Here is a 21,151-nt window from a genome sequence, read left to right on the forward strand (position 1 = left end):
AGGGGAAAGAATCAGCTAAAAGCGAACCAAAGGCAGGGAAATTAGCATTCAACCTATTCCACTTGAGTGGAATAATCGAGGAGATAAGCATCACTGCTAACCTTGTAGATGACCAGGCCAGTCATAGAAACATGAAGAAAAAGAAATAAATATAATTAATTTATATTTCACTTTTTCTTTTTTTAGCTTTCCCTAATTTGTTTTTTTGGTGGTACATTTACTTTAAGAAAGAGATGAACACTTTCTAGAGCAGGTGATTGCCTGCCTAAAACCATAGAACATCATCTAAAACCATAGAACATCATCCAATTTGTCACCTATTACATGGGCTGAAATAAGGAGCTAGTAATGTACTACCAGGTGTTGCTTTTCAGGTGTTGCTTTTTATGTCAGCCTCACCTTTGATTTTTTCTTTCCCAAATCAGGTAATAATGTCTAAGAGAGTATATAATGCTGTTACAGCAGTGGTAGGCTGCCCTTAGGCCTCATATTAACTACTAAGGAATTCTTGATAGTTATCTTAATTCTTATTGTACACTGAGCAGAACAGCAATTTCTGTGTAAGCTGGTCTTTTCTAAGTTGCTGAATTTGAGTATATATTTTAGAAACGAAAATTTAAATAAGTCATTTGTGTTTGAAACCATTTCTATTTCTCAGGAATCAGATATGCACTGAAATTATTTATATTTTAAAACATATTTCTTTTATAGAGAGGCATTCACTCCACAAACTGCACGTGTATGAAAAATTGTTTTAAAAAATGTTTCAATCTTCATTTTGACATTTGTAACCTATCATAAAAATGTATATAATGTCTGGCATTTTAAGAACTCAAAGGATTCAATGAGACTATTAAATTTATGTGCCTGGAAAGTCAGTTTTGTGATGCTCCTATCTTCTGCAAAAGGTAGACTTGAAATGTTACTTGGATTGTTAAAAACATAATCTTTTCTTTTCAAATTTCAGATTTTAGAATGGCGGGAGCACCAAAAAATACTAAAAGAGGTTCAGGCAGTGCAGAAGACGTACCCAGACCTTCTCTGACAGCTCAGCGATTAGCGAGCATTTCCTCTTCGTCTCGTTCTTTTGGAAGTCAAAGTTTTTCTAAGATTTACCGCCCTAGTGGAGTTCCAAGCGTGCAAAGTCACAAAGCAAAAAAGGTTATAAGTTTCTGGTTCTTTCCTCAGATCATTAAATTCAGTTTATATGAATAATTATTTTAAATTATAATCATTAGTTTAAATGTTTTATTTATTGATTTTATTTTTGTTTAGACTCAGTTCCTTTACTAAATTATTTCTGGGAGAAAGTGAGTCTTTTTCCCCCATGTTTGTAGTATTTTAAAATTTTAAAGTAATATATGTCAGAAGCAGGATATAGTAGCTGAATAATTTACATAGAAGCAAAGCTGCACTCAGCTTAGTTCCTGCAAATATTTACCCACCCTATATACTTTATTTTAAATGGATGTTTTAACCTTTCTGTATTAATTTAATAAATTGAAATTTTGATTGTGAACAAGGAAGCCAGTTAATGTCACGTAAAAAATCTTAAAATCGAACTGTAATATTCTTAATATTTGTTTTTCCTTGACATATCCTCAGATTTGACTTCACATCTTATAATAATACTTAATAATTTGTTCTTCTGTTAGCCTCTGAAAATTTAGGTATTCAAAAATTATGTTATTTTGCAGCTGTAAATACAAAACTGTAGATGTCAGCATTAGTCACAATCTAAGTAGCAGGTCATTGTTGTGAGTACTTTGTGTATTTTTAACTTGAAAGTCTCGCTTAATGTTTTAGATTCAATATGAAAAAGCAAGAGAAGATCGAAGAGCAAAAGTTAATGCTTTATATAAATACATATTTGAAGTTCTCAGTGCCAGGGTAGGCTTAGACATAGCAACGGTGGAGGAAATGATATTAGACGTCCCTTCGGTGAGTCTGTTCTGTATTCCTGTTGATTTAAATTACTAGTAAAAATATGTAGCAGATTACCCCTTTGATAGAAAGTATTTTCCATCATTTTGATTGTTTCTGCCAGAAAATGTGATTACTAAGGCATACAATCAAGGACATCTGACTAAATCTTTCAGCTGAGTTTCCCTGCAGATTTGCAAATATCCCAAATTTTTGATTGTGGCTTTTTCATCTTTCTTACCTCAAGGAAAATATAAATACTGCTGTTATTGTGATCAAAGGGTTTCTTTTCACCTCTACCAGTTCCAGACAGTTTCATCCATCTTAGACTGACTTTATTATGTTTTAATTATGATTATTTTGTTTTTTAGACAAAAAAGTTCGCAAGTTCTCAATGAAATTTCTAAGATTGTGCAAAAGTATGCAACTTACGGGAGCATTAAATTAGCATGTTGTTAGTAATAAGAAGGAAGATTAATCCTGCACCATTTAAATACTATGGAAATGTTTGAAAGACCCACTAAGAAATTTCAGTTTTGAGCACTTTATTTATGTTTGGATGTTTAAAAGATTGAGTTAAATGGGTTTGCAGAGTGTATAGCTCAGAGTGTATAGCTCTCAAATCTGTGGAACTTCTGAAAGCTTTCATTATTTTTGGGTGTTTAGTGTTGTCTTTCATGATGTTTCAAAGTGATTAAACAAACAGGAGGAAACAATTAAACTGTACTTTTAATAGATTATGAAAGCGCAGTATGGCTGTTGTGAAAAGATACAACTCAACTTCTCTGATTACATTTTTGTTATTTGTTGTTGCACCTCATTGATGTTATTTTTGTCTGTTAAGAGAGATTTGACTTAGCATTTAAAACTCAGCCAAATAATATCTCCTTTGATAAAACAAATCAATTCTTAGAACTTCAGTTTTACAGTTACAAGCCAAATTTAGCCTTACTCCAAATTTGTTTGGGTTTTGTTTCTTTATTGATATTTTTATATCATAAAATGTACTTAGCCTCATTTGTTTAGTTTTTTGTGCTTATACAACATAGAGGTGTGCTAAGTGTTGTCCCTTTTTTACATTTGCTAAATGATATATAGTTTTAAATCATTCTGATTTTATGTGAAACTGCTGTTCTACACCAAGTTTGACTAATCCCAACACTTGAGAAATAGAGAAATTTTGGGTTCTTGAGGGTTTTTTTTGTATTTGGTTTTGGTTTGGTTTTTTCTGTTTGTTTACTTTTGTTTGGGTTTGGTTGGGTTGGGTTTTTTTTTTGGCTATCACCAGGACCATCTGAAAAATTATCGTGGTTGAATATTTTCCTGCTCCTCGTTTTAGTTTATTTATAAACAGTTTAGGCTGCTGGGCTGTGTCAACATTGTCCCTCACCAAATTGTCATTTAATAAATTCTCATAAACATGTCTTTGATATCCATGACTTATGTTTTGCCCTTTAAAGTGTTAGCCTGTGTATATATTCACACAGTGGGTGTGAGAACCACGTGGACTTGAAACAGCAGATTGATTCTTTGCAGAATCAGTAGCTGTGGGAACAGCTCACATCTTACCTTCTGTGAAGAATCATACAAGCCCCAAAGTTACTGTTTGTCCTCCTCTTCCTCACAAGCTGGAGTGCTTCTGTGGTAGTGAACTTTTTCCTGCTTTTTGTCACTGTGCTTTCAACACTTTAACAATTTTTTCTTTCACTATTTTGGGGGTGGCTCTTTTTAATGTATTTTACTCTGTTTTAACCTTGTTATTCACTAATGCTGTTAACAAAAGCCAAATGCACTTCTAGAGCTGGCTTGCTTTTACTTCTTTTATTTTCATGCAATGTTGTCTTCTCACAAGTGTGGCTTGAAGTTCTGTCAACCTGGGTGTCACTTATTTTCCCATCATTGTTCTGATTCAGCTTTAATATTTATTAGGGGGAAAAAAACATGCTCGTAAGAAATATACCACAACTAGAAGTGTATCCTTTGTCCCTGAGCAGGTGATGCATCTCCACACATGCTTGCTAAACTTCTGACCATTTTTTTTGGTGAGGAGGAAGCCATTACCGTGGCTGAGTCCTTCAGTTGGACACTTCCTATCTTAATCACAATATCTGGGGATAAACATCTGGGGATAAACAGTGCCAACAAAACTTTAAACAGTAGCATGGTCAAATTAGTTTTGCACCTCTTAAAGGCACATAAAAATATTTTGAGTAACATATATTCACTCTTTGTTTTAACAGTTCGATGCCTTTGATTCCTTTTTTGCCAAGGGAGGAAAGAAATCATTGAAAATTTTTTATCAAGAAGGAGATCCACGAGGAATAGGTAAATGTTTAGCAATATTAATACAGGCACATGTAACAATGCATTCTATTGTTCATTTCGTTTGAAATTTCTCAGAATAAAATCAGCTTTTGCTTGTTCAGAATTTTGCAAGCTTTTGCTCTGAGGAATGAATTTATATTTTAAATGCTTGCTTCAAGTCAAATTTTTTAGGAAAAAAAAAAATTTCAATTTTAGCCATTCCTGGAAAAAAGACTATAAAGTGTTATCCCAAAGTACTGAATTGATTGTGACTTTTTCATACATGAGTTTTGCCCACAGTTCATTAAAAAGCACTTTCATAAAACCTTTCTCTGAATTTTCATTTATTATAAATATTTGAAATATTTTGTTTTTCACATGCGTGGTAGAGAATTAGAATGTAATGTCCGAAATCCCTAATGATTCACTAATTACTGCAGATATTGTTCTGTTACTTATTTATATTGAGCTATCAAATTGCATAGGAATATATCCACAGAGGACCTGAGGCCATCTCGAAATCACTCTTTTCTCACTTGGACCTGACATCTTTTTTGGTAGGATAAATGGAAATACAGTAACTTAGTCACCAAGAAATTGTTTCAGAACTATGAGCCTGAGCAAATTCCCTTTTCAGTGCATTACAGTGCACCCAAATAGGTTTGTAAGTTACACATTATACATTTGGTGTAGTTTTCTAATAGTGTGATTAATAAAGTTAGAAATTATACTGGTTTGTTCTCTGACAAAAGAAGAAAATAAATTATCTATATGTCCAATTTTATTTCCTTATATTGATTTTAAGCATTTTATAATACCCTCATTTTTAAAAAGAGTCATACGTATGAAATTCCTTTTCAGAGTGTGGTCGGGTAATTCCAGATGTTGAAAAAGGAAGTAAAATTTTTCAATTTTATTTGGAGAAGACACCAGAAAAAATCCAAGGACTATGCTTATATTTCATTCGCTATAAGAATGACACATCAGTAAATGACAAAACTATACATGAGGTACTCTCTCATTTATTTAAAAAACTAAAAGCTTTAAAAGCAGCTATTTTTTGTTTCATTATTTTTCTCACAGTTGTCACATAAATAAAGTTACTGGTAACTTTTTGCTCTCCATCTTGGGTAAACAACAAATAGCTGTATTGCTTTAGCAAATACTGAAGTGAATGTGAATTTAGTGTCTTACAGGATTCTTGTTAAAGAAATAAACATTAATTTCTCATTCTCCTTGGTATTTTTCAAGCGGTCAAAGCTGCTAAGTATATTTTAATTGTGATTAAAATCCCTAAGCTACAAGGAAACACTGAGAAGACTTTATTGCATATACCAAGAGACAAAAAGTTTACCTGTACCTTTTTATGTGTTTTGATAAATAAAAATGTTTACAAAGTAAACATTTATCCTGTGTAAATCATGTAGCATGAGATTTTCTGCTTTACAAGACAAATTCTTAGATAAGTGTGGGCTTCATTATTATTCATACCTACATATCTTAGTATTTGGGCAGTGCTTAAGGGACTGTAAATTGATAATGAATAGTTTCACATATGTATCTTGCAATTAGTATTATTTCAAATTATTCAGACAGAAAATCCATTATTAGTTTACGTGCTTTATATTTCATATTAAAATACTCTCTTGCTTTTGAGACCCAAGAAGGTGAAGGAGAAAAAACACTATCAGAAGTAAGATACAAGTTCTGTCTTTATCAAGAGCCTCAGTATTGGTCACAGATATCATTTTTCCATCAAATATCTTCCCAAATAATTCCAAATGCTGAAGGGATAAGGAAGGAAATTTATGTTTTAAGAAGTTTGTTACATGATGTACATTAATACTTGTTTATTTTAAGGGCATTTTGATTAGTAGAATATTAGAAATTGTCAGACCTTGTAAAGTTTTGTTTTGGAGAGTAGGTAAAAATTTAACTTGATTCAAAATAATATATATTTAGTCAGATAATTGCTTCTTATATAATTTCAGATAAGGACATTCAGAGAGATTTTTGCTACTTGCAATTCATGAATTAGTACCTAATTGTGGGTGAGGGCATTTTTCTACCATTTCAAAATTTCCAAACTCTGTGTGCTAGACAAATAACTGATGTAACAAAAGCATAACTAAACAGCTTTTTAAAACTGTATTAAATAATTATTGACTTCCCTTTTTATCAAGTACTATCTTACAGGCACAATGTAGGTGTGTAATATAATGATTTTCTCCCCTTAAATTAAAGTTTTATTTGGCATATTGGAGTGCTTTTATAAAAATACATAGAACTAATAATACTGTTTCTAGTGTAAGTTACTGCTTTGATAACAATAATATTTTTACATGGCAGGAAATTTCCTTTGGTGTTTTGGATGCCACTGATGGACTCTTACCTGGTATTAAAGATGTAATAGAAAAGGTTTTTCTACCTGCTATCCTTGAAACAAGTAATTGGGGTGATTTAGGTCAGTCCAAAGAGGATACAAAACACAAGCAGAAATTTGTGGAAACGATTAAGAAATACATTTCATTTTTAGGAGGTAAGCTTTGCATTTAGGAAACAAACTAGAGGAATTCTGCTTAAGGATTTCTATTTAAAGGCAGTAGTGCGTAGATAAGGAACTTCTCACATTCTGCAAGGAAAAATAAAATTATCTATTACTTGCATAATATTTACATGGGTGGATTATTTTCTTAAGCAAATAGGGACACATTGCTTTTAAGGAATACTAGTGCTTTTAAAATCAGATATTTCTGCTTTATGTGAGTGCAGTAAATTGCTATTATATCAAAACAACACTGGCTGCAGATGTATATTTTCAAATTTAAATTGCTTTGACTGGTGTAAATTTATTTTAAAGTCTTAACTGCTTTGATATTGTAATTGTCTTTTTCTCAGGTGCTGCAGCTTGCATTGAAGGAACAGTTGAGTTGAAAAAAGTAGATCACATTAATTTTTCTGAACTCCAGACCTTTGATAAAATAACTGCAGCTGCTGACAGTCATGACACAGTTAACCAGCTAGAGGAAGTACTTATGATATGGTATAAACAAATTGAACATGTAAGTTGCTGTTTTAACACATCAATTCAGCAGGAATATGGATGAATATTTATAAATTATATGTGAGACTTGCCTGAAGTTTGCCAAAGGCTTCAGCTGCATCTCCACCCAAATTAAGAGAAGCACTCTGCTTCTATGCACAAGGGAAGTTAAGTATGTAGTCCTTATGCCTAGGAATTTACAGTCTAGTGAGAATAAGAGTTTCTGAACACTAATGCACAAATAGTGAGAAGAGAGCAAAGTTGCAGGACTAATAACACTGATGAGGACCACATATGTATATAGAGCGCATACCTGACTGTACATTACCTGTTAAGTTTCTGCTGCCACTTATGGTGGGAAGTACTGCTCTTAGAAAGATTTTTGAGCAGGCCCAGCAGGGCGTATTTTATCCTGTGTATGTCTTGCATGGTAAGGTCTCAGTTACCCAAATCTGAAACTTCCATGAAAAAGAGAGAATCCTTCGTCAAAATATGAATCTGTGTAGGCAGGGACATACTCGCAGAGTACTAGAGTTAGTGTGTTTAGCTCAAAAGAATAAAAATGTTAAAGACATGTAAAAAGAGCTGTCTGCACATTTATCAACATACAAATGGATAAATTTATGACTGATATCTGATACTTTTATTAAACTAGTTTTTGAAGCTCTGGATAAGTGGAATTACGTTTGGTGCATTTCATCCACAGATTCTGGTTAAAGGCTTATCTGAATTCACCCAGGGTATGACAGCAATTTGTATTAATTGCCCTAATTTCAGTTTAAAAATATGATTAAGTGCAATTCAGATTTAGAAAGCTTTGCCAAACGGGAGCCATTTTCATGTGTCAGTAACTGCAAGCTTGTTCTTTTCTAAGTGAGTTTCCTCAAGAGCATTTCTTCTCTATAATGACTTGTCTATTTCCTGTAGTAGGCATTTGATTTCTTTTTTTTTTTTTCAATTGGGTTGCAGGTCCTGACTGAGAGCAAACAGCTAAGGAGAGAAGCTAAGGATTCAGGTCCACTGATGGAACTGGAGAACTGGAAATACATGTCTGCTAAATTGAACTTTATTATTGAACAGATCAAAGGACAAAACTGTAAAGCTGTTATCAATGTTCTGAAAGTTGCACACTCTAAAATACTAAAGGTAATAATTCTTTTCTTGTTTTTGCTGTTTTTTTACTATAAAGGTTATTGTTTGTTTATCAGTTTTTATTTCATCTGAGAGAGATTTGCCAGGGAGAATTAGAAGAGGAAAATTTAGATGTGCTGCAGGTGTGCTGAATGTATCAAGACAAAGAAAAAGACATTTCAGGGATGCAGCCAGAAATGAACATAAAATACATTATATGTGCAATAAATACAATAAGTTAACTTTTATTGCCTGCTTTGGCAATGCCTCTTAAAAATTCATTTACGAATTTGCTTCTGGCAAGTGAGTGCAAGTTAAGTAGTTCACTATGTATGAAGTTTTTCATGGCACTCTTTTCCCACTAGTCATGGCAAGAATTAGATGGCAAGATCACAGATGCAGCAAATGAATCAAAGGATAATGTGAGATACCTAAGCACACTTGAAAAAGTTTGTCAGCCCCTTTATACCACTGATGTTGTAAGTATGCCTTTCACCATTCTTTATGCATAGTTTAGGTATTTGCATTAAAATCCTAGAGTAAAATTAAGTTTCCTTTTCTTATATTTACTTAAAAGTAATTTTTTCTAATTTATATTTCTAGTTTTCCTGATTTTTTTCTAAAATCTTGTCAACCTAAATGTTGAAGCATTATTTTATGACCTATTTAATAAAATATAGTATTTTGAAAATATGTGTTTAGTAATAAGCATAAGTACATATAATTGTCTAATAAGTCAGTCCTGGTATTATTTTTAAAAGCAATTAAACCAGCTACATATTTTATAATGCAAAAATCTCTAAATATGCCTTCCCCTGAAAATGCCCTATGTGCCAATGATCACATAACTGTAACCAAAGTACCAAAATTTCAGTTATATAGAAAATAATGAAACCTTTATAAATCCTAAATGGGCAAAACTTTTTTTTAAATATAGAATACAGTATTATTTGCTTCAATTTGCAGAAGTACCTGCCAGTCAGAATTTAGACAATTGGTTGCCCAGGTACACCATTCAGTGGTAATTAGACACTAATTAAAGATATTAGTTATTTGGTATAATAACTATGAATTGTTATAACAGGTGTATTGCAGAATAGAATGAAAGGAATAAATGCCCTAGAAAAATGGTGCTCATTCTCCTTTGTTTTTGAGTCCTTCATGTTTTGGTCCGATATGCCTCCAGCCCTCTGTCAGGAAGTGCTGCATTTCTTTTGAATCTCTGGCAGCTTAGGATCCTACTACAAGATTGTAATTGAGGGCAAGCAAAAGGACTTTGATAATATATGACATGGAGCTCATATTGCATGGAATATTATAAGAAGCAAATATGATAAGCAGTGTCACTGAGCTGTTTATCTTCAGTTCTTCAAGGTATCACAAGAGGGTGCCAGGTACCAGGCCATAATAATGAACTATTTCATAGGTGTTATAAAGTTTTTTGTATCACAAACAAAGACAGACATTAGTGGGTGTAAACCCGTTTAAGAGTTCATAATTTTACTAATACAGGATAGTTAATTAGAGTTCTTTGTTTAGTCTGGAACAGATTGGATGCATGTGATTTTCTGTTTAACCATGTTCCTGAGATCAAGTTAATTTAGATAAGATTTTCTGTGATAATGGGCTTAAGAATAATGATTTCCAAGCTTAATATATCTTGTTTTAAACAGACCTTCATTCTGTGCAGAGTTGCGTTTCGTATCTGGTATGGACAACTCTTTCATATATTAGTGAATAAGGAATGGAATAAGGAATATGTGTGGATTTATGATGATATTTGCTGTGTGCATAAAATATGGTATTTAGTGTATGCAGTATCACACAGTGAACACTTGTGCTGAAGTAGGTTAATATATGAAAATTCAGACTGAGCATTTAGCTTGAGGCTTTAAATCAGAGAAAATTCTACACAGTCCAGTATTCAGGGTTTTATTTTCTGTCAAGGATTGAAAAAGAAAACCTATAGACTCAGAATCTCATGATTCCATTTCAGGAGCGGTGTTGGTGGTGAACACTATGGACAAAGATGGGGTTTTTTTATACTATATAGTATTTATTTCACACTCTTGCTAAATGCAAATGCCTTCTATGTCTTATTCACAGTATGCATTTGAGTTTGCAACTCAAATTTAATTACAGGAGCTTGGCTTCTCCGTTGAAGGGTGACAGCCCAAATTTATTGATGTTCTGAATTGCAACTTTGACAAGTTCCTGATAATGTTAATGAATTACAATGTTTGGTCTTTTGTTTTGTTTTGGGTTTTTTTCCCCTCCAAAATACTTTGGAAGTGTTTGAGCTACTGAGTATTTGTAATGCCACTGTATGATTTTAACAATGTGAACATTGATTTCACAAAATATGTGAAAAATTTAGATGTTTGATATGCTTGAAGGAATTAGGCATTTTTTAATGAAACTTACCTTGTGACAATTATTTAATGAGTTTTCTGAAGTGTCTGAATAAAACATTTTATGTAAAGATTGTTATCACAATGAAAGTACATTAGCAGCCTTACCTGAAGGAAAACAAAAGCAACCATGACATAAAATTGCTGGCAGAAAAATACTTCCTATTGCAACAAAAAATGCAACCTTTACACTTTGAATCAGTGTTCAATTATGTTCATCAAAATAGGATATTAAAATTATTTTATCTTGTAACATCTTTAATCTGATTTCTTAGCCAATGATCAAACTTAGCCATTTATTGTTCCTATTAGTTGAGATATTTGAAATCTCATTGAGCATGGTTAGTCTTTTTTAATAAGAAAAGTTTTGGAAAGATGCCATGACATTTAAAGATTGATTCATGTGGCTTAGGAAAATACGTAATTCAGAAGTTGTCAATAGAATGGAAATATAGTTGCTAAGAATAGAAAGTAATTTTTTTCTTGAAACTTTGCTTTGAGGTATTAATGACACAGGGAATACCATACTTGATAAAGGCTGTACAAATGATTCACCGTGTTTCAAAATATTACAATACTTCTGAGAGAATTACATCATTACTTATAAAGGTAAGTATATGAAACAAAATAGTAATTACAAAAATTGTGTGACTTTTCAGAAGAAACAAAAATTTGTTTAAATCAGTACAGCATTAGTTTAAAAATGGTAGTAAATAGTGGGATTCTGTAAGGGAAAGGAAGAGAACTCTGTTGATCACGAGAGGATTAAACTTGGATTGCAGATTTCTCTTCTGAAAGGAGCTTTGTTTATTTTTGGTTCATCAGTGTTAATTTTTTTATATTCCTAATTAATCTGATCAGTTGTTTCCTAAGTCACAAAATCTGCAAAGGCTATTTTTCTCTCAGCCTGGATGACCTAATGGCAGATGGCCATCAACCTGACTAGGCTGTTCGTCCAAAAAGTGAGAAAGATAAAAAGTTCCTGTTTTATGAATCAAGTCATACTTGAAAAGTTAATTGAATTTCAGATCATAAACTTTCCCTCCTTAAAGTGAAATTAATACTGGCTCTGCATTTATACCAATGTCTTTTGCAGAATCCAGGTATTCACTGCATGCAAAGATGGTTTGTACAATGGTTTTCTAGAAGAGAAATCCTTCCTAACTAAACCACACACTTGCAGTAAGCATTCAGGGGAAATTCGCAGTATACCCTCATTACACAGACACACATTTTTTGTTTCTTTACACCACAGGGTTCAGCATAAAATTTTGTTACATTTCAATTTGAACTAGGATATTAAGAAGTATGTGCTCTTTTGAATCTGTATCTATTCATGGCTGTGGCTGTTTTCTATGTATCACATCCAGTATATATTACCTGTCCTATAATGGGTCTTGGTACATTTGTATATTGACTCTTGCTACTGTCTATTATTTAATGGTTTAAGGGAGTGAGTATTTCAGTACAGAAGCTAATAACAAACCAGTTACATGAAGCTATGCTTGAAATAGCAAGGAAAAAATCTGTATTTTTAATCCAGTGGTTTAAGGTCCCTATTTACTGTTTGTTTCCGCTTAATGATCATCAGAAGTGACACTGGTAGTCCTATCTCCAACTTCATCAGTAATTTTCTTAAAGTTTGAGCTGCCTTTGGCAATTTCCAGTCTTTTTTCAGTTAGTAGTACTTAAGACCTGCTTTACAGTAGCCTCATGTCAGTGTTGCCTTTTTTCCAATCCGGAAATGAAACTCAAGATAATTTTAGTAAGGCAGTAATATAAAAAAGGATCTTTAATGAAGCCTTCAGGGGCAGTTATGAAAAAATGTCCACAAAAGCCTACCCCTACAAGGCATGAGTACACATTTATAGGTTTTAGGAAAGTAGCATAATTGATAAAAGGCACCAGTTAGGAGTACAAGTAGTCAGGTGGTCTTTCTTCCAGGTCAAGCCCCTTCTCTGGAGCCCCCCCTTCAGCCCTAGTTGTGCTTTGTCCAGGAGAATGCATCTTGAAGAGTTGTTCTGGGCTTTGGTTCCCACGTAGAACCAAGATAATACTAGGGCCTTGTACCTCCCAGGGCTTGAAGCTCTGGAATTTGTTTTGTCTCTCTGCTTAGGGAAAGGCCATGGAAAAGTACTGAAAAACTAGCTGCTAATACAATAGGTGACAGAGTTACAAATATATGTGCGAAGAATACAGAGAACATATAAAAGAAAAAAGGCAAAACCCAAACACCATCAGGAGAATTGTTTTGAATTATTCATATTATTTAATAGACAAAAAAATTGTCTGCCTGTAGCTGTTCTCTATGGTATGTTTTCTGTATCCGCACATACTCCTCTCTCTCCTTCTGTCATGACCAAATTTGGATTTTTGTGGTTGAGAAGTAGAAGGATTTTTTTTTCCTTTTTATAGCTACAGGAAATCAAGGTAAAGCCATACTGCTAGGATACAAAATTCTTTAAGAGCAGTCCTTAAATAAGTGCTGCAAGTGTAAAGACAAAAATGTAAGTGAAGAACACCTGGAACTCAATAAATTCTTTTTATTCTTGAATTTTGATTGATGACAGTCTGTGTTTATATATTGCTGAAAATATAGGACTTAAAAATATGTCCTGGGACTTACATATACTTCTGGGAGTGTTCTCAGAGTTTTTATAGGGTGTTTGTTGTATATACTGCATATATTTCTTTAGCCACATGTGAAATTTATTCCAAATCTGATTGACGCATGTATATAAGAATTTTATAAGATTTTGTGAAACAAGAAAATTTGCTGTTAAGCTTAAAATTACTGTTAAACTTTTTTCATTTGTCTGTCCTAGGTTACAAACCAAATGGTCACAACATGTAAAGCATACATTACAGATGCTGGCTTGAATCGACTCTGGGATCAGGAGACACCAGTAGTCATTGGGAAAATCACTGTTTGTATTTTGGCATTTTATTATTTGCATGTCAAGCCTATTGATTACCAGTTGATAATCATAAGGAAGTCCATATCAATATGTATCAAGTGCTTCACACCTCTTGGCTTTTTTATTTCATGATGCTTTGAAAGTTTTCCCAACTCATAGTCCATGGGCATTGCAGCAATTACAATATCTTCATCTTTATCAATGTGGTCTGTCACTGACCTTGGAATTGGCATCTTTGCTTTATGTGTAATCAAGGAATTAATATTTCACATTTTTCCATCTTGAGGAAGAGGGGCTATGGAGGAGGGTATAGCTCTGATATGGTACCATCTTCCTCTACACTGGAATACCTGGTGTTTGAATAGACCCTGACTTTGCTACAGTAGTTCCTCTCCATACAAGATGTCCTTGGCATACCATCCAAAGTCAGTGTTAGGATAGTCTTCCTCTTCTTCATCTGATGGTGACCTATTAAGAACAAATTAAGTGAGTGCAATATGCTATGGCGAAATATGTGCAGCTGTGGGAATACTGGTTGCCAATGTTTACTTCATTTCCACCTTCTCCTTTTCTGGATCTCAGTTACTGAGTTCCACTCTTCCCCAAAAGGCATAGAATACAGAGGAAGAATCACTACCCTAGTCCCACTGACCACACTGTTTCTCATAGAGGCCAGGATGACGCTGACCTTCTTGGCTGTGTGAGCACACTGCTGGCTCATATTCAGTCTGCCATCAACCAGTACCCCCAGGTCCCTTTCTGCCTGGCCACTGTCCAGCCCCTCTGTCCCCATCCTGCACTGTTGCAGGGGGTTATTGTGACCAAAGTGCAGGACACAGCACTTGGTCTTGTAAAACACCAATTTTCTGGATTCAGCCCATTTATCCAGCCTGTCCAGGTTCCTCTGCAGAGCCCTCCAGCAGATTGATACTGACACCCACACCTGCAAATTGGCTGATGGTGGACTCAGTCCCTATATCCAGATCATCAGTGGAGATATTAAACAAGACTGGGCTCAACACTGATCCCTGGGGACACCAGAGTGGCTGCCAACTGGACGCACCACCATTCACCACCACTCTCTGGTTCACTGTGCTCTACTACTGTATATTCGTTCATATATTGCAAACACTTTCTTAAATACACCACTGTGTTTAAGTTGTTGTTTCCTGTTGACTGAAACCAGATTAAGTGATAACTAATGGCTTTGGAATGTCAGTAGGTTTGAGTACTCTAGTCCCTCACTCATAAGCATAGCATAATGAATATGGGGTTTTTTCCTTCACTTTTTAGGAATGCATATATCTGTTGAGAGAATATCAGAAATGCTTCCATGAAGCTAGGGAAGAGACTTCGAAAAATCTAGAAGAAAGGACATTGGAAGTATCAGAAGTGTACATTTTTGGGAAATCTGAAGCTTTTTGTAGGAGATTAGAAAAAGTGAGTAGATTGGGTGCTGTTGTTATTAGCAAAGAAGAAGCATCTCTCCAAAGAACAGTTTACAAGTTTATGTTGGATGCTTGCCAACATACATTCTCTTAATCATCCTTTAAAGGAGTCTGTAACTCTCTCTGTTGAGAGAATTTAGGCACTTCTACAGAGTGTCATCCCAATGATTGATGCTATTACCTCACAATTGCCTTCTCAACTTGTCAATTTATCTCTTTTAGTGTGGAGGGAAATAACCTGATCTAGATTCAGATCATTATTTTAAGAGGTTAAAAATTATGTGAAAAGTAACACACTTTGGGTTTTTTTTTAAATTACTTTAAAAACTCATGTTTACTGCCAAGCACAATTCTTCAGATGATTCTGCTGCTTGGTGTCATCTCAACATTTAGCTTGGTAATGCAGTGAAGGGGTTTTAAACTAACATTCTTGAGTGGAAAAGGTAGTAGGTGCTTCTTGGTTCAGATTAAGGTCAGACAAGGGATAAGATGATAATCATCAGAAGGTAGGAATTCTGTGAGTCTTTGATGTACTTTTTAATCACTCCATATACATACCAATCTGTCGGGTTGTGGTTTTCTATTCTTTGATATATCTTTTTGTTATAAGTATGCCATGTTTTAACTCCTTTTCCATATTATTCTATTTGATCTAGCAGTAAAACATAAAAAACCCCTCTTTATCATTAAGGAAAGCAATGATTATTTTACTTTGTGTTGATTTGTGGTGACAACTGGTGTTGAAAACTGAATTAACCATGCTTCAATTATTGAAGATACTTGACTCAGAAACAACACATTTGTGAATACAGTAGCTAGAGGAGTGGCTGTTGAATATTTTATTTTGCTCAGGTTTTATTTTATAGAGGAAATAACAAAGAATTCATTATGAGCATGAATATAATATCTTTATTTCAGATAATGGAAATGATATCCATAGAACAGAATTTTAATGCACTAACTCAGTGTGCAATTGAAGGTATAGATCTTATGGCAGTAAAATTCAAAAATATCTACCACATTTTTCAAAAGAAACCATATGACACCCTTGATCCACATGTAACAGAATTTGATGTGGATTTTGTGAAATTCAAGACAGAAGTTGAACGTTTAGAGGTGAGTAATATTTTGACTTAGTTATAACTTACTTGGGAGAGAATTTATGGAACTGATTGTCAGTGGGACATTGGATTGTGAGTAGGCTACATTGTTCTTCTAAACAGTATGGAGTTTGTGTTTGTCTGGAAGGAGGTTTTTTCCATTCCTTCTCCTTCTTTCAAAGGAATGTGCAAAATATATCAAACAGTGCTCAAGGATGATTTTCATTCTGTGGCCAAAATGACTAAAATTGTGAGACCTGAGAGAATGAGCTATGTGAAAGTCATTTATTAGCCTGAAGAAATGTGGTCAAATTTTAGGCAGAATAAATTTGCAACTAATTTGTTTATTTCATAGAATTGTATGACATTTTAGAGATTATTTGACTGAAGCTGGCTATTTAATAATTATATTAAGCATGGCCTGATGAAGATTGCTATTTTATGCTGTAAGTGTGCTTTAAGTGACAATTTCAAATGCTACTATGTTAAGAAAGTATCATCAAAGTACCTGAAAACCCACACTGAATTTTGTATTCTTTAGACACAGCTACAGAATTTTATGCGCACCTGTTTTCGGAAAATTTTGTCTTCACAGAATTCACTTCAGTTACTTCAAAGGTATTGGCAACTATGTTTTAAAATATTTTAAAGTAACTTGAAATTACAGATTATCACAATTGAAAGAGCCCAGCAAATTTTAAAACAAAGGGCCTAATTGAGAATTTTTCATTACTGATATTCTGAACCATATAATCATGTTAAAATATGTTTTATCTTTCTTATGGGAATCAATATATTCTTTTTCTTAATTTAATTAGAATATTATTATATACAAGAAGATACCAAAGGAAAAGCCTAAAATATACTAAGCAACAACTACCAAAATACCCACCACAGCAGAAATTTTCAACTTGTTTAAACTTCCTCAAAGAAAAAAGTTTTCCAGATTAAAAATAATTTCCTATATTTTTGCTTATTTCACTTTATGTAATGTTCATATATCCCAAAATAAATTAAAACAGTTATTATTTTAGAAATGTCAATTTGGGTACCAATTTTTAATACAGGTTTCAAAGTCTGAATATGCCATGCCTTCAAGAAGAAACAGCACATACAGTTAGTTGTATTCTTCAACATTATGTAGCAGAACTCGAAGCTACTAAACAGGTATTTAATTTCTTTCCAGTAAGTTGTAAACATCATGTTAAAATAGGAGCAAGCATTTTAATATGAATAATTTTTTTTCTGCCTCTTTCACTAATTTACTCCCAATTCTCAATTTATCCTACTTCTGTTTTCCTGTTACAGAAAACAGGCCTTAGTGAGTAGGCAGCACATTATGCACAACTGCTCTTGAAGGCAAATTTGTCATCCCAATTTTACTTTATAAACCAAAATGTTTTCTGTTATTACTTCATAATTTAAATTTAAAGAAGTGTGTTCTTTACTGGCTGTGTACATTTCTTGCTTGTAGCTTTTGGATTTTTTTTTTATTAAATGAGGTTTCTGCAGTTAATTTGCATTTATACGTAGGTATTATCAATTGCCGTGGCAGCATAAAATACATGTAAAATATAGGTGAATTGCATTTATCTTCATTACGAAGTAATTTTTCATTATTTTTGTAGTGCACCCTGAGTGAAGTATAATGAGAATTAAGTTCTGGCTACTGCTCATATCACTTGACTGTAGACTATTACTTTGTCCATAAAATAAACATCTGCAACAGAGCTTGATGTCCAAACTCCCTTTATACTAAAGAAAGAAAGAAAGAATTACTCTAGAGTGAGTTGATCTGATCGATTTTATATAGTGTCCTGAAGATTTAAAAAATTCCCTCCAAATTACCATTTTTCTTCAATGAATATAAAGAGAATCTGGAAAACTGTATTGTTGAAAAAGGTTTTTTGAGATGTCTATATTTCATAAGATCGATGACAGTAGTTTGCACAAGGAGCCAATATCTATAAACTCTGCAGTTATTAGAAAATTTTTCCTCCAAACAGTGACGTAAAACTGTAGCCTAGCAAAGCTGTGCTGAACCACTCTTTACAGTGTCCTTTCCCTACCTATACACTGTATAAAACAATCCCATAACCCCTAATTACTGCCTTAACTAGAGGAACAGATTTTTAGCAGCCCTGCTTGCTTAAAAATCATGTAGCCCACCCTTAGTTGTTTTTTCCTAGACAAAAAAATGATAGGTACATTTACTGAGAGGGTTTCATCCAGGTAAATTCCTCTCGAGGTCGTTGAGAAGCTACTTGGATTTCTTTGGTTGGGGCCACCAGAGATGAGGTAGAGCTAATAGTGAAGAGTTGTGTCATCGCAGTCTGAGTTCACATGCCTAAAGTTGGGTGGCTCCAAATACTCCTTTTTTCTGTCAAAGAACACATCTTGATTCTGTTGACTAGTTTTAACTATTTAGTTGATATTACTAAATTGCCTTTTATCTTTGTCAAGCAAGTTATTTCTAATAAAATGTTGCTCTTACTGCAGTGCTTGTTCTAAGGTGATTGAATACTTTGCCATTGCAAATTTTGTACAGTATAAATTTAGGCTTTTTATTTTGTTTTAATGCAGCCATTCACTGAGCAGGAGACATTCTTCTTTCATCTTGGGCACAGATAAAAGCATGGGCTGTGTATCCAGGAGTATCTACATGCATTTTGCTTACGAGTTAGTAGAAAAGTGCATATCCTAGAATGCTAAATTATTGTGATTTTGAAGGGACCCACAAGAATAATTAAGTTCAAATCCTGAAATATTATCTAATACTCAGATATGTGTGTCTGAAGAACAGTGTTGATGTTTCTATTCAGGAAAAAGCTCTCAGTTAACTATCTAGCTTGGGACTCTCTTGAGGCCAGTTCCAAGCAAAGGAGGAAGAGCCCCACACGGGTTCTCCTGACACCACTTCCTTAAACATCTTGCTTTCACAACAGATGGCTTCAAAGTCAGGTGTCAGACTTGATCCTGAGTACTGGCTGCTCTGCCCCAGGGTTCACAATACCTTTTGGTGTACTCAGGTTTCTGTCATAAGTGAGCACAGCTGAGAAACAGTGTGAGATAATGGAGACAGGAGAGGTACCAGCGTTAATGTGCGTGCATCCTTGAAGGGTAGCAAGTCAGGGAAGAAATACATTTTTCTCTCCATGGGCTGTTGTGTGACTCCATGCAAATTTAATCTGTTTGGGAGGAGGAAGAAATTGTGCTACCAGAGAAGAAAGTTTAGCATTTGAATAGATTTTTAAAATACATCTGTTTAATGATACTGTTCTTGCTATAGCTTTACCAAACCCAGAAAGCTGACCCTCCTCTGGCTCGAAACATGCCACCTATTGCAGGAAAGATACTGTGGGTGAGACAGCTCTTCAGAAGGGTAAATGAACCAATCACCTATTTCCATGTAAGTTGATGTGTTTAAAAATTAGGTGTTTTGTGTAACCGTGAACTGCCTTCAGTAGGGTAATCATAAAATTTCTGGTTATGATTGCATCACTTGGTATATGTTAAGGAAAATTTTTCTTTGTGTGCTTATACTGCTCTGCAGTAAGCCTTGTAGATCCAAGATGTAGTGTTGGAATAGAACAGACAAGACTATTTCAGTTGAAAATAACCTTGAAGAATTCTTGAAATGTTTGAGTGATTCTCCTACAAAGCATCTAGGGTCTCATGCCAAGTTAACTTCTATTTGAGAGAGGTTTTCACTTTCCTGTTTCCCTTGGATGTGAATAATGGTAATCTAAATCTGTTCCAAGGAAAACAGACATAAATATCATTACTGATTAAAATAGGAAACTTTTACAATAAATTTTCACTTATTCAGTTTTGAGTAAAACTGAGTATCCATTTTACTGTGAATTGCAGGTGTCTATGACAGTATATTAAAGTAATTGCTTTTACTGATGTTAAATATTTAGTATTTATTCCTTACAAGTTCTTACTGACTTTATTGCCCTGTAAATTTGAACCATAAATATTTGATACAGTTTTCAAGAACTCTGTCAGTACAATTAATGGTATTAACCTACACTATGTATAGACAATAGTTAAATTGAGAAAAACCCAAGTGGTATGGGTGGTTTTGGATATTGAATGTACTGTGTTTTAACAGAAACATTCAGATATCTTGGCAAGTCCTGAAGGTAAAGCAGTTGTTCAGTCATACAACAAACTTGCATATGTATTGGTGGAGTTCGAGGTAGTCTATCATAATGCGTGGATGAAGGAAATGTCACAATTACAGTATCGTAAGTAATTAAATATGTACTTGCTTCTTTAAATTGTTGTTGAATAGTAAGTTAATGTAAATCAAATCAGTTTTTTTTTAAGCCTCATTTACCCTTAACATGTGCAAGTAAATCATGATTCAATTATCAGACTCAGTAATACAATCTCAGTGCTTTACTGACCTTGATGCTGGGTTTTGATGCAGAGGATTGCATATTTGGTACACTGTTTGACAGATGACTTTAAACATTAGTGACACATATTTAAGACACAGATTTTGGTATTTAAATTCTCTATGTGTACTATTTAATAATTCTTTCTCGGTTTCCTTTTTCTAGTATAATAATTTATAATGTTGTATTGCCCCAGTCCCTCTAAGAACAAATATATTATTATTAAATGCCTATATATTATTATTAAAGGCCTAGAAATGTTTGATAGTCAAGCATTGTGTTTTCTGGTACTTAGAGAACTAATTTCATGATTTTTTAACTTGGGCTGAGAAAAATTATGACACAAATAAGACTGGATCTGAGGCTTGTTTAGTTTATGAAGAGAAAGGCAGAAAGTTCATATGATGGAAGTGGGTTGTGTATTTTCTTTAACTGAAAACAACATGAAGCTATTTCACAAGTAACCC

The 21,151-nt window shown here is 33.7% G+C and overlaps 1 protein-coding gene across 1 annotated transcript in view; it reads left to right on the top strand.

Moving 5' to 3' along the window:
- The first annotated feature begins 975 nt into the window (after positions 1-975).
- The window catches only part of DNAH8 (dynein axonemal heavy chain 8), a 114,564-nt gene continuing 94,388 nt past the window's right edge, over positions 976-21,151 (top strand). Inside the window, exons 1-16 of the mRNA XM_050972390.1 lie at positions 976-1,161; positions 1,807-1,941; positions 4,164-4,248; positions 5,089-5,237; positions 6,577-6,766; positions 7,126-7,289; positions 8,240-8,416; positions 8,767-8,880; positions 11,314-11,421; positions 13,638-13,739; positions 15,024-15,170; positions 16,097-16,294; positions 16,820-16,896; positions 17,346-17,445; positions 19,568-19,687; positions 20,396-20,531. Coding sequence (XP_050828347.1) covers positions 976-1,161; positions 1,807-1,941; positions 4,164-4,248; positions 5,089-5,237; positions 6,577-6,766; positions 7,126-7,289; positions 8,240-8,416; positions 8,767-8,880; positions 11,314-11,421; positions 13,638-13,739; positions 15,024-15,170; positions 16,097-16,294; positions 16,820-16,896; positions 17,346-17,445; positions 19,568-19,687; positions 20,396-20,531 — 2,188 coding nt within the window. The remainder of the gene's footprint in view (positions 1,162-1,806; positions 1,942-4,163; positions 4,249-5,088; positions 5,238-6,576; positions 6,767-7,125; positions 7,290-8,239; positions 8,417-8,766; positions 8,881-11,313; positions 11,422-13,637; positions 13,740-15,023; positions 15,171-16,096; positions 16,295-16,819; positions 16,897-17,345; positions 17,446-19,567; positions 19,688-20,395; positions 20,532-21,151) is intronic.

Source organism: Serinus canaria, chromosome 3, assembly GCF_022539315.1.
Source record: "Serinus canaria isolate serCan28SL12 chromosome 3, serCan2020, whole genome shotgun sequence".
In the NCBI taxonomy this organism is placed as follows: domain Eukaryota; kingdom Metazoa; phylum Chordata; class Aves; order Passeriformes; family Fringillidae; genus Serinus; species Serinus canaria.